Raw genomic sequence first — 18,650 nt, 5'->3', positions numbered from 1 at the left:
TGAAAATAATAAGGCACTTTCTAAACAAACATCCAACGTGTCCAATACGTAACAGAACAAATACAAAACTATTGCAAATTAATAAAGACCCTCTTTATCTATCTATAGGATATCAAATGTATAGAAATTGCAGTTTTTGTCTCTGCTATTACATGTTTGCGAGAGTACTAAATATGAATGCCAGAGAACTGACACACCGTACTTGTACTATAATAATAGTCAACATAATTAAATTCAAAACACAGTATATCAAGCAGGCAGTTATTAGACGCGGGACACGAGCTAAGCATTATTTAATTGGTTTATTGCACTCCAGATAACAATGACTTTACCCAAGACAATATTGCCTGGACTGTATCAACTTACTCAGATAGAACTGCCTGGACTATACTCCGACGGCTTAATAGAGATCCTTGTTTGCAAGATTCTCGGAGTTTAGGAAATACACAGTAAATATTAGTGCAGAATTTATAAAATCACTGAATCTTAAGTAGTAAATGTTAGTGCATTGAAAAAAAACGATTAGGGTTGTGGTTTTTAACGTAGAGGGGTCAGAAAAAGCTTAAGTTCAAGATAGTGGAGTCGCCACCCTTGTCCCCAAGCCGCCATTTAAGAAACAGTTGCCGGCGCCCGTAACCCCACTACAGATAAAAAAGTACAATTGCGTCCTGTTAAAACTGCAAGCTAAAGCCTCAAAAATTTTATATTTCTATGGACTAACAGACTTATGCAGCTGATGGTGGTCTGTTTAATGCATCTATTTTATTTTGAAAACACAGACCTATTAATTATAGTGTAGATAAATCGTGCTTGGTGCACTACTAAGTTGTCCGGCTATCGTTGCTATGCCTAGTGTTGTGTAAAATCGAAACTGGTATCAGTATCCGATTTCTGTGGAATGTTACGATTGAAATGTGTTTCCAATGTTTTATTTGGACGGTAGCTGTGTTTTGTTCAGATAAGGTGTGAAATTGTATAATTTAGTAGCAGTAATGTCTTTAAATAAACATTTTAGTGTCGTATTGTGTAGAAATTGTTGAATTTATCCTTTTGTTTTATCGTTTTAAGGAAAATTTTCCAAAGAAACCCACCTCAATCTCTGCCAAATGGCAGGTAAATCACCTCGTATTTGTTTCACATAGAGGTATTTACAGTATGTCATGCTAAGGGAAAATAACTACAAAAATGGTAAGACCTAACCTTAAGTGCGTTTGCACTTATGTCAAGAGATTCTGCATCCTACACAAGCCTGCTTGACACGAGTTATCTGAAAATATTATGCATACAGAGAAACAAACTTATAGTGTTGTTTTTTCCTTTATAGGCTTCTAAGATATTACTGGTCCGAATAATTGCCTAAAACATTTGAAAAGTTAACACGTAGGATAACTGAAAACTTCATTCAAATTAAGACTTTATACCCTCTTTTAAATTACAATCGGGAAATTATTAATTTTGCTGAACCTAAATACAACAAAATATTCGTGTGCATTTCTATAGAGATTAATTTTCATACCCGTGCGTGATAATTAAAACAAATATTCATATCGTTATCAACATGATATCGTGCAGTTATATTTGCAAACGTTTTATAAAATTAGTTAATATAATATTATATTTGTGTGATATTTCCTTATAGTCGTGGATTGACGTGCTGTTTTATGATTAACTAGCTGACCCGCGCAACTTCGCTTGCGTCACATAAGAGAGAATGGGTCAAATTTTTCCCGGTTTTTGTAACATTTTTTACTGGTACCTACTCTGCTCCTACTGGTCGTAGCGTGATGATATATAACCTATAACCTTCCTCGATAAATGGGCTATCTATAACAGATTTTTCAAATCGGACGAGTAGTTTCTGAGATTAGCGCGTTCAAACAAACAAACTAACAAACAAACTCTTCAGCTTTATAATATTAGTATAGATATAGACACAAATTTATTTCAAGTGGCGTTTATTGATCAACGACTAACTCCCGGTTCCTGATTACTTTTAGCGGTAGTTTATCTATTCAATAGCATTTTTATATGAGTTTTACCGCTATTGAACAGATAAACTACTGTTAAATGTACCTCAGAAACCGGGGGTTAGTAAAAAGCCTTGTATGTAAGGTTTGCGACTAAGGGAGGTATAAAAATTCAGAATTTAGAACATAAGTGACCCATAGGCATCTGACGATGGCCTAGATGATAGGCTTTAATCCACTAACCCCTGGTTTCTGAGGTACATTTAGCGGCAATTTATCTATTCAATAGCGTTAAGACTCTAGGCTAAATGTACTCGGAAACCGGGGGTAGAAGGTGAAACTGTCGCTTATAAAACGACAGGCGATACTTAAATAAGTATGAAAAATACATTATTGCTAAGTTGAATAACATATTTAATTTCGACGACTGCAAAATATTTTTGATTGTCGATATAAATACCTTGACATTGAACTTTTTACACAAATCTATACTATTATTATAAAGCTGAAGAGTTTGTTTGTTTGAACGCGCTAATCTCAGGAACTACTGGTCCGATTTGAAAAAATCTTTCACTGTTAGATAGCCCATTTATCGAGGAAGGCTTATAGGCTATATATCATCACGCTACGACCTATAGGAGCAGAATACCAGTAAAAATGTTACAAAAACGGGGAAAATTTTGACTCATTCTCTTATGTGACGCAAGCGAAGTTGCGCGGGTCAGCTAGTCATTAAATAAATAAGACAAAAATAGATAAAAAAAACACGATTGTTGATAAAATCATGTTTTTGTCGTAATTCCTAGACTAGACAAACTCAGCTAAAAACTATTTATAGTGTCATCCAAAGATATTATTAAAGTTATTGATTTACAAGATATTATATATCCTTTAATCTATTACTTTGATTTCTCTACTGATAAGCGTGATTTTTATAACTATTTGGATCAGATAATATCGGTACCTAATATTACGTCGTATGTAAACAACAAAAAAATATGACCTTGTTTACGTCTAGGTTTTTAGTTTTCGTCTTATAAATCTAGAATATTCTAGCTTTCTAAATAAACAAGAATTTCTTAAACCGTTTAAGTAGTTTTAAAATTATGTTAATATGATGATACGGTTGAGTCAATAAAATTGATTCGCACTTTGTTTTTTAGTGTTTACGTTCATGGTGATTTTTTTCTTCCATGAGTCGTAAGCTTGATGACTATTATAGGTACACAAAAAATAAATTAAAATCAGACTTTCTGTTCCAAAGATTAGTGCGCAAACAAATCAAACTCCGCGAGACCAAACTCTTTAAATCTATTGTATTAGTAAAGATATTGAATAAAAAATAATTTTAAACTTTTGCTTGAATTAACTAGTATAGACAGAATAGTATCTTTACATTTTGACTTCTAACAACACCGATATAAAACTTACCTTCTACTACAATACATAATGCATTATGTATAACAGTGAATATCTATGTAATTACGTCTTTACAGCGGTAATGAAATGTAGCGTAATTTAATTTGCATAGTTACGAGTATTACATAAATAAAGACACGAATGCTAATTATAAGTAATGGGTTTTTTACTTTAGTGCCTGTTTTGACGTATTTATTGACTAAATAGCTATTGTATAACAACTTGTAAAAATATTAACATAATAATGATGTTTTAGTAGCCGGATCAACACTAAGTAAACCATCTTTGATCAGCGATTCCGTGATCCAGGATCGTGGATAGTTCACACTTATCTACCAACGGCTCATGAGCACAAACTAGCCGCCCGCGACGTAGACTTGTTGGATAACTTGGTGTAGTCCCGGCCATTACCGTCTACCAAAGTTCCTCCCTTTGATATGTTAATCAAAGTTTCAGCAAAGACTTGGTCAAAGAAACATAAAAATTCGAAATCTCTGCTTATAAAATATATTCATAAACGTGATTGCTTCTAACTAGTATTAGGTACTTATGAACTAAAACTGAAACAATAAGCATTTAGATTATCCGAAAATCCGTTTACCACGTATTCGCACATGCATTGCGCGGGCGCATCATTAAATTTTCCCACGCGTCTCGATTGCGTCACTCGATCTGTACAATGTAATAGTATATCGTTCATTGTCTTGCACACGTGGCCGCCCTTCTGATAAGTTATAACTATTCATATTATCTGTTTATCATCCAACAACGTCACGGTTCGTTTGACGTCGGCTCATAGAAGTTGATACTGTGCGAAGTGCCAACCGAATTGGCTTGTTTACGAAGAGTATTCAAAATTAATATTATAATGAAGTTCTTCTGTCATATGAAAATTTGTGAATTGAATTGGATTCAATTAAGCTATTCTATATATATTTTCAATAAAAAGCAAATCTAAAGATAACTAACTGGTCTATTAGTTGGTTTAAATAATAGTTTTGTAATAAGTATTATTTCAGGCAAGTATGTAGTAGCCTCATTCAATCAGACATGTTTGACGTTATAGAAGTTGACGAATCAAAGAAATTGCCTTTACCTGCCACTATACCAGACTTATACATTATAAATGCACCCGTAATTCTTCTTGCAATAAATATTGCCAAGATTACTTATTATATTTGTCAAGGGACTTCACCCGGTGCGACCGTAATTGGTAGTCATAACACAATGACCTAAATAACATTATGATTCAGTGTTATCATAATAACGCTAATGTTTACTTGTTAAAACAATGCGTTGACATAAGGCTTGCCGGTGACATCCAACAGTGACTCCTTTTGAACAACTAGACATTGAACATTCCTGCCGCGAATTATATTTGTCGAAGTAACTTCTGACTGAGAAAACGAAAAAAATCCGGTATAAAAAGTAGTCATAGTGTTAATTCAGGTTGTAAACTATCTGTGTGCCAAATTGCATCAAAATCCTTAAATGTTTTCGTATGAATGACAGAGAGACATCTACACATCCTTGCGTTTGTTGTTGTTTCTAGGTATAATTTCGCTGGTTAGGTTAGGTAAAGGTTTTTGTTTTATCGTAGGGTACCTACATTTTAGTAACATAACATAACAGTTATAACATAACGCTGCTTTGTAGATAATGATACTCATTTAAGCAAGATTTGACATTTAAGCAACATGAAGTTGAAAAGATTTACTAGCATTCATAGCTGCATACATTTTTTGTAATCGCTTCGACTACAATTTAAAGAAGTTCAAATACTGTAGATTTTCTTTAGTAGTATAATGATTGACCCGAAGACTACGTCCGAGTAATTTTCATTACCAGTTGTTTGTCTCAAAGAAACCTAATAACTGTCTAATTTTCTTAGAAGGTTAAACTCGAACATTCTGGAAGCTATTTTTAGAAGACCTTGTAGTTTATTAAATACAAATGAATGTCACAGTCTATTCATACCTTTTGCCTTTACACAATAACACTATTTTAATGTCTGCTAAGATTTATCTTCGAAAGATGATCTTAATAAAGATATTGATACCAATCTTTATTTAGGTAAGTACCTAATATTATTAAAAGTGGACTAGAACATTCAATTTTGATCTCAATAAATAAAAAGACTGTAGGTGTATCAGATAACCTCCTTTCGAAATTTTAATAGGTATCTTAGTACATTATGTAAGCAACTAAGCACTTGTTATTTGATTTGATCTTACTTTATTGATTCTTGGATAAGACCAAGTGCAGTAAAAATCACAAAAAGCAATGTTTCATGTAGTAACTATTGTTAAAGTATAATAATATTTCGATCCAATTGCATCGGGTAAACAAATAAGGTATCCTAACCTTTAATTTTCAATCGCGTTTATGACCCGTTGCATTATAATATTAGGTGTACAAGTCGCGAGAGTTTGAAATCGTTAATTCAAAAAGTATATTTATAAAGAAAAGACGTGAAAAAATATTTTTTTGTTATTCTATAGGTACTTAAATATTTCTGCTTAAAAGACCTCGTTATAATTATAATATCCAGCAAAAACCCAACATTTAAAATTACTTCAAAAACAAATGATTCCAATTGTCGATATCTCAATACACTTTCACAATCAAACGATTACTCGAATAGATTATTATAGAGTAATAAATAGATGATACTTCCCGTATCGTTTCATTATAATTAGTATTGCACGATCGATTGAATAATGTTTCTATTGCATTCCACTATCACTTTTTATTTGAGAACACGATATCTATCAGTAATTACGCATATCCACGAACTAAAAGCCATTCGTCCATACAAAATTTCGCAATTATGATGTTAGTAGATTAGCATATTTTATTAAGTATTATTAGCCTGTATCATCCCACTGCTGGGCAAAGGAGTACCCTATATTTGTTTCCATTCTGGGTTGTAGGAGTCAAGCTCATCTCTCCGTCTTTTACGGGGTCTACCTCACTACCGTCTCCCAGTTGGCGTGTCCACTTTGTTATATTCGACAAATTTGTCAGCCTAGTCTTTCTTCCAACTATGTTGGAGTCGGCTTAATAAAAAATCTGACAATTAGGCAAAAAATATTTTTGTTATTCCTTGATTCCCTTATTTCTCACGTTTCGTAATAATACTCTGTCTTCATAAACCAATGGCTACATTTACATGGTCATTTACTAGGCGTAAGAAAAGGTGTGGTTCAACAATGCACTCACAATAAAACGCAACGTTTCGACACGGTGTCTAACAGTGTCCTAACGCTTTGTTTATTTAGAACAGGCTCGACAAACTAATTGGCACAACTAACACTTACTGTTCAAGACAAAAATCTGTTTCGTAACACTGAATAAATTATAAAAACACTTTGTTAACAATATTCTGTATGAAAACGTAAATAACGGCAATTCTCATAAGCAACAAAAATGATGTCACATTACCATTCCAAGACACTGTTCTTGGCACAGCCATTTAAGAATTTATCACTCTCTGTTTACCAACTTTGGAAAACAAATATCCAGATTTTGCGACACGTTTAGTTAAGCGCCATTGTCTACTTGATTCCCACACAATCCTTGTTTTGCAAACATTCAGTACAACTGTCATTGCAGCTATTACCATTGCCGTTAAAAAGCCGAATGGACGTTAACGAGTATCGGGCCAAGTCAAACTTTAGAACGAAGAGGTGAAGTGTAGTGCGCGCGAACTGTCGACATCGCGGCGCATTTTCGACATATAGATCATCGATAAAGCGATAATCGCTAATAGTTGCAGACAAGTGACGAGTGCGATTGTCGACAGCGACAAGTGGTGCGTTTTGTCGTTGTGTTCGGTGTAGTGTCGTGATAGGTGTATCGGCGCGTCGCCAATGCGCCGGCGGTGGGTACAGGATGTCGCCGCCGCGGGCGCTGCTGGCGGCTCTCCTGATATGTCAACTGCTCTCCTACGGTGGCCACCAAGGACTCACCAAGATATTCTACACGTAAGCATGCTTATATGATACTACAGGATTTTATAGAAACAAGACTATATCAATGTTAGAAAAAACTCGTAAATAAAATGACACAACACAGGTTTTTGTAAAAACATTTGTACATTGTTATGTATTTTCCCAGATTTCTAGAGATCTCTAATGATACACACGCTGTCTCTCAAAGGTCACGCCTAGTATTGCATAATTTGCAAGATATTATATCTAAGCCATAATAAATAATTACTTAGTAGTAAATATTATTTATATCCGTGACAGTTATGCAGTCAACGTCACCGTGTCATTGACCTCAAAACTGGCGTGTGTCGTTGCAAATCATATGCAATAAGCCACTTGAGAATAATCTCACGTCTGACTAAGCGTCTGGCGTACGCGTGTGGCGAAAATTATATTCGCTAGCGAAAAGCGAAACCACATATCAAACTGAATGTGCGGTTTTGTAAATAGTACATTACAAATACTATATAATGTGATCTTTTAAATGTAAATGCACGTTTGGCGCAGTAGTCAACATGGTCACCTCGCCGCATTAACCGTAGCGCAGTGGGCGGTGGGTTCGAATCCCATGAAAAATAGTTATATGATGAGGACAAGTATTTGTTCTGAACCTGGATATAAAATCTATACATGTATGAATTTAGAAGTACCTATATAAATATGATTAACAGTTGTCTAGTTACAATAGTAAAATGCTCGAAATCAGATGACCGTGTGTGAGTTGTCCAAATAAAAAAATTGCATATTTAATTTGTCGAGTGCATTTTTCGTGTGACCTGCTTTTGTTTATCATTGTACATTTGTGCAATGTCAAGGGCATCGCTTAGTCCAATTAAGTTTATTACTTTGTGAACGGATGCTATAATTGCAAGTGGATTTACTTTATGTTATTAAAGGACTGTATTACCCAGTCATCGTTTCCTTTGGTGAACTAAACCGGTTATTTTTTATGTATTTTGTACATACTTATTTTTAACCGACTTAAAAAAATAAAAGTGGTTCTCAAATGAACGCGTTTTTTATTAAACATATATAATTATACTACAACTATTAGGGAACGCGACCGATTTCGAAGTTAGAGGTAAAATTGCATTTTCTGCCTTTGTTTTAAGAGTCACCGAAGACTGCAAGCGTTAAAACTGTCTCTTATTTACATAATTCTGTCAAATTACCCCTGTTTCAGTGTCTTTTGGGACTAGTCCAAACAGGCTTTAAAAACCCATTCTATGAAAAATACATAAATACGTAACTAAAAGTTTACATTAATTATTCTTTCTCCCTAGAATATTATTTTATTATCTGTCTCTAGTGATTTCTACAAAGGTGTCAAAATAAAGACATTCTTCGCGTTATTTTCTTTGCATTCATAATAAACAAATGATAATGCTGTTGCAATATTGATAACAAGACGATAACATACCCCCAATAGTCAATACCTTTGAATTACAGTCACTGATAAGATAGAAAAGCATTAAAAATACATGTATTTAGTATCAGGGAAAACCTAGAACGAAAATGTCAGAGGCCTTTGGTTTCAAACATTTTGATTCTTTAATAGCTGAAAATGGGAAGGAGAATATTATCAGAAATATAGATATACTTCAAGCCATTGTCTATTTCTCTAATGTGATTCCAATGTTGCTCTGGAACCGATCTTAACTCAGGACTGAATTCCAGGATGAGATCCCTAAGCATTTCTAAGATCAAGTCTGGTTGCAAACACTCGAAAATACTAAATTCTGCAGTTGCCATAGTGTATTTTAATTGTTAATGGGGAAAAGCTTTTTTGATTACCTAATTATTCTAGTACCTAATTATTTTAACCGGAAAATGCAATTTACTTGAAGTACACAGTACCTAAAACCTCCAGGAATGTTATGTTATATATTCAAATTCCTTACGATATTTTTTGCAGAAAGTAAAAAAAAAATCTAGTCAATATTCATCACCTATGTAAGGGAATGCTTATAAAATTGACCTTATTCTTATATGGCCGCGTTCATTTATTTCACTAGACGATCACTACGCCCCCAGACGGTAATTGTCCAAGTTGTTCAAGGTTCCATACCTGTTTTAGCACCCGCATTGCAGAGCAACAGATGACTGACATCTATTTTAAATTTAACAACTGGAGTATAATGCATTTTCCTTTGTACTTTCGTGTCTGTTTTCGACAGGAAAAGTAATAAAATTCTTTTGTGAAAAGATTTTTGCACTTTATTGAATTTCATTCAGTCGGGTACCGTTAGCTTGTCTGCATTTAATTTCATCAAGCTTGTCTGCATTTAATTTCATCAAGGTATTCTTAATTGCTTTGTGATCGCAAATGTTGAATAGTTTCGAGCAATAGAAGCATAACGTTGATGTAAAAAATACGGGAAAGGGTTTTGGTAAAATAGCCCAGTACAATTTTTTATGTAAAGAAAAGTGTATTGTCAATGAATTGTTGTAGACGTTTAAGTGCCTAATGATGCATGACAATGACATGACATGCAAATTTAGTTCAAAAACCGATTTCGACGTATATTTGTGTACATTGCCACAAAGTCAACTTAACTACAAGAAAACAATCAATCAATAAATAAACTAAGTTTGGTCATAACAAAGCTAACTATTGTACAAAACCATTTATTCAAGGTAGCTGTCGAACTGACAAATTGTACTCACTCAAATACTCCATGTTTGTCACCTTCAACTACTGAAATAAACAACAGTTTTCCATTCAAGGCTCCCATAGCCTTCGGCTCAAGGCATTACGTTTCACTCTGGCGTTTCAATTGTTAATGGAATCGTGGATATATAATGATAGGTACTTTGAAAGAGTCGGTAGAACAGAAGCTGGGTCCATAGACTTGAGGTCAGACGTAGATTCGGTCCTACATGAAGCACTATATTACGTAAAATACTCTAATTTGGGTCAATTAAATGCGCTTCAGAGATGTCTTTACCTATGGATCTGTCCGAACATAGAAAAGATAAATTCGGACATGTGATCCCAGCCTACGGCCCACGAGCCACTACAGCCTTTACCAACTCCTTACTCACAGCTGCATTATTCCCCAACTGCCCTACCTATATTCCAGATTCCTATTAACCCTCATCACCATCACTGCCCAAATTTCCAGACTCACGTAGGATTTAAGCTACTCTTTCTGGGTACGTTTTAGTAGGCATTTTTACAGGTGACTTTAATTGACCTACATTACTTAAAAACAAAACAAAAAGTACTAGAAACATTTTAAAATAATGAAACAGTAATCAATAAATAATTACATATTCAATACATGAATAAACATTAAAGTTTAAAAGTCGATTACCGACTAGAACAAGTTGGAATGTCAATAAGTCAACAAAGTATTGACCGCGCCGAACGTCCTAGAACTAATTTACTTAAAACATTAATATTTAATGAACTAGCACCCGAGTTTACTTGTTTATTTGTCTATCGTAAATCAAAAGTACAATAGTCATTGTTAATTTAAGTAAATACTGTGACTTGTGATTGTCAAAGTTTGGGCTGCAAAAGAAAAACTTATGCCCAACTTTTTTCAGTGAGTGATAGTCATGTGAGCCTTTAGCCCTTTGATCGTCACTATGTAATGTGCTCACGACCGTATTTTTGTCGACATTTGCTGACAAAAGCGTCGTGAGCACTGTCTGATTTGACGAGTATAGCCGACCGTGGCGCCAAAGGGTTAATGAAGAGACAAGAAATTATCAGTGTTGCCGTGGGGACTTTTACAAATACAAGGAATTTACTTGGTTTAAGATTTGCGGTCAAAAAAATGGATTCCATCGTTTTCTAGATTAAGGTAGCATTCGGTTCTTAGCGACCGCGACGCGCGACCGCGACCCGCGACCGCGACCGGGTCGCGCGACCCACTCTGCTCTCTAGCCGCGCCCACCGGTCGCGCGTCGCGGTCGCTAGATTTGTTTAGTACTCCATATAAATCCATACTAAGCAGTGGGTCGCGCGACCCGGTCGCGGTCGCGGGTCGCGGTCGCGCGTCGCGGTCGCTAAGAACCGAATGCTACCTTTACCTGTCTACAAACATATGAATGACTTCAGCTCCATATAATTTTGCTATAGATAAACTAAAACTCATTATTATTATGAAAGGATATCGTCACAGCCCAATGCTGATAGGTTATCGACCACGCACTCAACATTTAGTACGCTCTTCTATCAGTAGGTATAGATAAAATACATTAACATTTCGTCTGTTTTATGCATATTGCTCATTTTTATAACTTTTTATCATATCGGGAAAGTCCTTTTTATGTATTTACAAGTCATTAACCGTCTGAAATCCTTTTCACAATGTCTACGATATTACTTGTGCGTTCATAAAACATACAAAATCGATTATTTTTATAGTATTTCCACTTTTTATGCTTATTTAAAACTGGTACGGTTGTTAGTATATATTTATGTGTTGATTGATTATTACTATCGATTCAGTTTATTAAATTATAGTAATAGCTTTTAGTTCGAAAAAAAGGAGTTTTTTTAAATTATGTTTATATTCATCGATATAGATTATGCAAGTTTAACAAAATAAGGTAGGTAACCAAAATAAGTCCTATGTCCTAATATGGCCTATTTCTTAAATTTCCCGCTTCTCGATTTCGAATGGCCGCCAATATATGTATGTAGATGTAGAAGCGTGCGAGTATATTAACGAACGAAACAGGCCTTAATTATCATACCCACCTGATAATTTTGATTGACCAACCTTAATTAACAGTTTAGATTTCAGCATGATTTTGCTCTGATGTCACTATCTATGGGAAAGTTTATCCGTGGGTGATGAAAATGAAAAAAGTAGTCGGTGCTTGCTAGTAGGCAGACTGTTTAGTGCTTTATATAAAACGAAATAAACGTAATTGGTCGTGAAATTGTAAAGAGTATTCGATTTCGCAGTCCGCAGCCCGCCTATTGAAATAAATGAGGGTTTTGGGCAGCTACTGAAAATTGTGGGTAGATAGATATCTGTAAGCTCTTAGACTAATATAGGTTAAGATATAGAACCAGTTTTCATTATGAGGGTACTTACTTTCATTTTCAACGTGAAATAAGACTTTATTGAATTTCTTTCTTATTTTTTGATAAGGTTGCCTTCTATTTACTTTACCAAAAGCGTTCTGGTCTTGGTAGAATGCTATATTTTTAATTCTTTTTCATCTTGATGTAGATTCTCTTCTCTTGTAATATTTACTAAATACAATACATGAAGGGCTTTCTAAAAACATGCACCTATTTACGTAACAAGTACAGAAAACAAACAACAACCTTTAACATAAAGATAATAATTATTGTTTACATTTCAAAGTGTAATAGCCTGTGTAAATTTGTTCAGCCTCGACTGCAAAATTACGGGGCTTTGAAAAGTCAACACAACAAGCTATTATTTTGAAAATCGTCCCAAATAACGTGTAATAGAAATAATAAGTATGGCCTTGAACTATGAAAAGAACTCTCTGGAAAAACCTTTTGAAGATGAAATAAAGGCCTGTGATTATATCTTTTGCTTTTCACGTACAAAATTACTTTTATTTCGGTCGTCTCCAGGGATAATATAAGGCTATAATTTTTAAGGGTTCTTTACCTAAAAGGAAGCCTATTATCTCCAGGCTGTATCTCACAGATCGTGATAGCTAGAAAGCTGTTCTTTTTACAAATGATGTATTTGGTCGAGGATAAAGTCTTTTCGCATTATAGTATGTATGTCTGCGAAAAGACTTTTTCCCCGACCTAATATTTCTGTTGCCGCTATAACAAAAAATATACTTACTAAAATTTTTGATCCCCATACAATAAACCCGAACCCTTCGTGCGTGAATCCGACTCGCACTTGCCCGGTTTGTTTTTTCGTAATAGTCTGCTACCGTCTAGAACTTTTCATATAAATTGCTGTGTAGGTGTATTTGAACTGAACATCTTTGTACAATCTATTCTTATTGTTATCATAATAATATGGTGACACGTGTTCTGAACGAGTTATAAGAATTGTTCCAGACAAGTTAATAGCTTAAGGTTCATTGATTTGTTTTTATTTAATCGACGGTTCTGTATGACAAGATGTATGGATGTGAATGAAGCAAGGGAAGTTTGTTATCGTACCAAGTGGCGTTATTTAGACTCTGCCTTTCCCTATGGTAATTTTTGGTGCATGGTTTTATGTATGTCTCACTCACTTATCATATAAAAATAAGGTCTTTAATTTTAAGCTACTTATGAATAAATGGCGTACCTCCATAAAGTAGTCATAAGTTCAATTTTACCATATTAGTGTGTAAAGTTTTCTCAAGGCTTTGTCAAACTGCTAATGCAGCTTCATAAACCCATAAAAAATATTATTCTGCTACATGTATCTGCCAGTACAAAAGCTAAACAATTGTGTAACATTCGTGTGTACACTGATTGTCTCAATTGTCCGCAATGAAACCAATGATCGTAAATAATATCAAATATTATGTGAACTGAATGTACTCGACTATGACGGGACGTCGAGAAACCAAAGTTTTTATACTCGGGACATTTCAAACGTGCGAACTAAGTCATGTCTTTTTATCGGAGTCTCTTGCTCGCACTTACACATTGTTACATTACTGTGATTATTTTGATTATGACGTAGTTCGCAAGTTTGTAACGGCCTGAGTATACTTCTTCTGTTCTGACATCTGGGCTGCTATGAACATGAAATACGTTATGAGCCAGCTGGAAATTTAAAACACTTTTTTACACAAACCCTAAAATGACAAAGTCACAGTGAATTTATTTTACGCTTCATGCATTGGTTAATATTTCAGTCTGTCTGTCCACTCTACAGACTGTATAATTTCTCCTTTGAATATTCATAATCTACCACAATTTATGAATACCAAAATGTCTAACGAACAATCAATATTTATTTATAGATGTTTTAATTATACGGCTTTTGTAATACGATGATTACTTTATGTAATATAACATGTCAATCGCCAAATTCAATTCGTTTTAATGACTAGTTGCTAATTTGTGTTATTTTTCTTTGTTTCCAGGTTACCTGACACCGGGCAACCTCCAGTGCTCATATCGTTAGCAGACAACGCCAAATTGGAATTGAGGCATCCAGACGAACTACTGTTCGCCAACGACTCGGAAGAACACAACGACACCAAGATATTCTCCATCATTGACGGCGAAACCGTTGACGATGTCGCAGACAAGCCGCCCGAGGACTCGGACAAGGAAAGCACGGAACCGCGGCTCGTCGTCAAAGCTAAACCCATGCACGAAACCAGACTGGTAGAGGAACCCTTCCAAGCACCCGCGCCTGAAATAGAAGCCGCCCCTGAATCTCACGTCGAGGAACCTAAAGAACAAGAAATTGAAAACATTCCAGTCAAACCGGAGACGCCCCAGGAGGACATCCCCTCGTTCTCCGAGTGGGCGCAGAAACAGCTGGCCGAGGCCGAGAAAAAAGACACAGTACTAAACCACTCGAGTCAACCTAGTCATAGTAATACAAACTTTAGTAGTAAAAGCACAAAATTACGCTCGAAGAACTACGCTTCACTTGCGTGCGGCGCGAAGGTGGTCGCCGTCAACCCGGAGGCGGGCTCGGCCAGCTCTATACTGTCGCCCAACAGGGACGAGTACATGCTCAACACGTGCAACAGTCGCATCTGGTTCGTCGTAGAACTATGTGAGGCTGTACAAGCGCAGAAGATCGAGATAGCTAATTTCGAGCTGTTCTCGTCAACGCCCAAAGACATCGCTGTATACTTCAGCGATCGGTTTCCGACGCGAGAGTGGGCCAGCGTCGGCCAGTTCACGGCGCAAGACATGAGAGACGTGCAGAGCTTTGATCTGTTCCCGCATTTATTTGGAAAATTTATCAAAGTAGAGATGTTGTCTCATCACGGGTCGGAGCATTACTGCCCGGTGTCGCTGTTTAAAGTGTACGGCACTTCGGAGTTTGAAGTGTTAGAGAAAGAGAACTCGCAGCACCCCGCGCACATCGACGAAGACGAGGACGATGAGATAATAGACGTGCCAGACATCCCCGCCGCTGAGACCGAGCCCTCCAAGAACTTGTTCGGCTCGGCGCGGGACGCCGTCATGTCCATCATGAAGAAGGCGGCACAGGCGCTGGTGAAAACTGAAGTTCCTAAGAACGTATCATCGGAGCACAACGATACGTCCACAGACAAAGCGTACAAACGGTGTTGTTCGCCCAGCCATATAATCGTGTGTGATAATTGCAGTGAGACGCTTTACAATGAAGTGTACGAACTGATTAGTTGTAGCTCGGACAAGTTAGTGAGTCTAGTGCGTCAGGTGTTCCTCCGCGACACGTTGAAGTGCACCAACATCTGTCACCGGTACGGACTTGATTTTAAAAGTACAAAGACAATAGAGTTTAGTGATGAACGAGTCGCTTATATGAATGCTATGTTTCCTCAAAAATATTTAGCCGCCCTTTGTAATATTTTAGCTATTAAAGAGAAAAAAGTGGTTTTGAACACTAGTTTTGAAACTGAACTTAATGTTACCACGAATGTAACCGTAGACGAGTCGCCGCAAACAGTGAGTAGTGAAACTAATTCTGAACAAGAGATAAAGTTAGTGCCAGATAAGAGTACGTCCTCAGATGATAGTAAGATAAATGAGACGTCGCAGTCTGAGGAGAAGACCGCCGCAGAGGCGGTGACTGAGGGTACTACTGTACCGGTAGAGTTACCCAAGGAGCAGAACGAGTTAACGGATGAGAAAGTCGAAGAGGTCCCTTCTATTGAAGAGAAACCAGTACAAGAACCGCAGGAGGTTCAACCAGAAGCTGAGAAGAGTGTTGAGGTTAATACTGATACTGAAAATAAGGATAGTGTTCAGAAAACTGAAATAAAGAATGGTAAAGTGGAAGTTGTCAGTGAGAAATCTAAAGAGAGTAATGGTTTAGAGGAGTCGAACGATCAAATAGTGATAGACGGTGACAACTTTATATCGGACTTCGATCAGATGGCGGTGGACCCCACCCCCGCGGGCGTGCAGGCCTCGCAGAATCAGAACCAAGCGCAGACCACGTTGCAGAAAGAATCGGTGTTCTTGAGACTATCTAATAGAGTTAAGGTTGGTACAACTTTTTATACTAAATCTTATTTATAAGAGGTAGGGGGCGCCCAAGAAAACATATCACATTATTTTCTTAAAATAAGGTCGGGTGCGTAGTACTCGTAAACGGCGGTCCTATATAGCAAGATGTTTGGATGTGGTTGATATGACTGAGGCAAGGGATGTTTGTAAGACTCGTACTTAGCGGTGATCTTTTTAATCTACCTATTCCTATGGTGAAAAAAGACGTGAATTGATGTATGTATGTTAGGTAAAAGTATATTTCTAGACTAAATTACTCTCAGTGACGATTTCGTCTGCACATCTAAGGTACTGTATTCTCAGAAGCTAATTTACATATTAAGTTTATAAACTATCTCTACATGTATACATAATAACAATATTGTTAACGGCTAATTTATAATGTTTCTAAACATAAGACTAACAAGATTGTCGAGCTGCAACAATAGGCGTTTACCTTCACTTTTTATTTAAATTATGCAACGATAAATCGTGAGACCACTGGAGCAGAGGATTATGCATTCTTATAAGAACAATAAAAACTATCTAACAATCTCATGACCTATTGTTTCCTGTACACTATAAAACGTACTTTTATTTAGAATTTGTTAAAAGAAAGCCTTTACAAATAAACCACGTATTGTTTGAAGAAACTAACGTGTCCAATTAAACTGTTTCAGACGCTAGAACGCAACATGTCGCTGTCAGGCCAGTACTTAGAGGAGCTGAGCAGGCGGTACAAGAAACAAGTCGAAGAGATGCAGAAGACCTTCGAGAAGACCGTCCTGCAGATGACGGAAGAACGTCGCAAGTCCAACGAGAGAGAGCAGAAGTACTTAGACCAGATGACCACGCTACAGGAACAGCTCGGTCAGATGGCCGCGGCCATGCACATCCTCATGGAAGAACGTGACAGCTGGTTCGGAAACATCAATTTCTTCAAATTCGTATTCTTCCAAACGATTATAATCGTCGTCGCCTTCTATTTCCTGTCTAAAAGACGAAGAAAAGTCGAGCCAGTCATCATACCAATAGTTAAAAAAACCAAAAAGAAGCAAGACAAGTTCAGGAGAAAATCTGTAGAAGGTGTCAGTGGGCACGCCACGCCGTCCGCCAAGAAACGACGGCCGAGCGAGGAAGCGCTGCAAATAGCGCGGCAGTCCACTGAAGAGATGAGCAGAGAGGAGGACAGCGGCGAGTGGCAAGTCGCTCGCAAGAATAGAAGAAGAAAGACTTCTATCGTACACAGAACAGGAGAGGTGGAGCCTCCCAAGGACTGGTCTCGACAAGACAGCATCGGGAAGTTACAAGAGAACCCCATACCACTCGACGAGGAGGAGTTCTACGCTCCCGTGCCCGAGCCTAAGGAGTTCAACGAGAGTGAAGTCACCATCCCTCCAAAACGTGACTTCCCGAAGACAAACGGCTCTTTCTTCAACAGCTTGAAGACCAAGACGATGAAGACGCGGCGGCTGTCGTCGCCGGCCTTCCTGCGGACGCTGAGTCGACAGAGCAGCCGGAGCACGCCCAGTCCCGTGGTCAGGACGTCCGAGCCCGTGTTCAACGGGAACGTTAACAAGAAAGCGTCTTCAGAGTCCCCCACGGGGAGCCTGTGGTCTGACTCCACAGAGATCTCGCAGAACGGCCAACCGGAAGAGAACGGTGGTAGCAAGAAAAAGAAAAGTCTGAAGAATATTCTGAAGAAAGTGTTTTGAGGACAATATTTATAATTCAAGTGTCGTGTATCTCCGCTTAAAGTATTAAGCGCGTCGCTATTTGTAATTTATTTCATTGCGAATATTAATGTTTAAATTATTGTATATTTGTTGTTAGTAGACCTCATAGGTGCCAATTGTGATAAATTAGGGAGCCTAATTGTTAGCGTGTTAAATTTTGATTTGATGCAGTGATGTTTGCTTGTGGTGCGTTTGATGGTGGCGACAATAATGAGAAATTGAACGGACGAGTGCTAGTCTCGAGGGGAGCGATCGGTAAACAAAGAAACGGCATTAAATGCATTAATTTTATTCTTTCGTTTCATTTATAATACCTTATAATGTATAATTTATCTGCCTTTTCCTATCACAGAATAGTAAGTATATAAAAAACTCTAAGCAGTTATACTTATATCTGTAGGAATTGGTGAAAAATATA

At 36.9% G+C, this 18,650-nt stretch overlaps 1 protein-coding gene across 3 annotated transcripts in view; it reads left to right on the top strand.

Moving 5' to 3' along the window:
- Positions 1 to 18,523, top strand: part of LOC142987186 (SUN domain-containing ossification factor) — a 103,976-nt gene extending 85,453 nt beyond the window's left edge. For 2 of the 3 annotated variants that reach the window (XM_076135775.1, XM_076135774.1), the window contains exons 2-4: positions 7,002 to 7,372; positions 14,423 to 16,493; positions 17,177 to 18,523. In XM_076135775.1, the coding sequence (XP_075991890.1) occupies positions 7,281 to 7,372; positions 14,423 to 16,493; positions 17,177 to 18,211 (3,198 nt within the window). In that variant the 5' untranslated portion in view covers positions 7,002 to 7,280 and the 3' untranslated portion in view covers positions 18,212 to 18,523. The remainder of the gene's footprint in view (positions 1 to 7,001; positions 7,373 to 14,422; positions 16,494 to 17,176) is intronic. The other variant, XM_076135773.1, reaches the window with a different exon arrangement.
- The last annotated feature ends 127 nt before the right edge of the window (positions 18,524 to 18,650 follow it).

This window comes from Anticarsia gemmatalis, chromosome 3 (genome assembly GCF_050436995.1).
Source record: "Anticarsia gemmatalis isolate Benzon Research Colony breed Stoneville strain chromosome 3, ilAntGemm2 primary, whole genome shotgun sequence".
NCBI lineage: Eukaryota > Metazoa > Arthropoda > Insecta > Lepidoptera > Erebidae > Anticarsia > Anticarsia gemmatalis.
The sequence above is the reverse complement of the archived record's forward strand: the minus strand, read 5'-3'. Positions and strand labels throughout refer to the sequence as shown.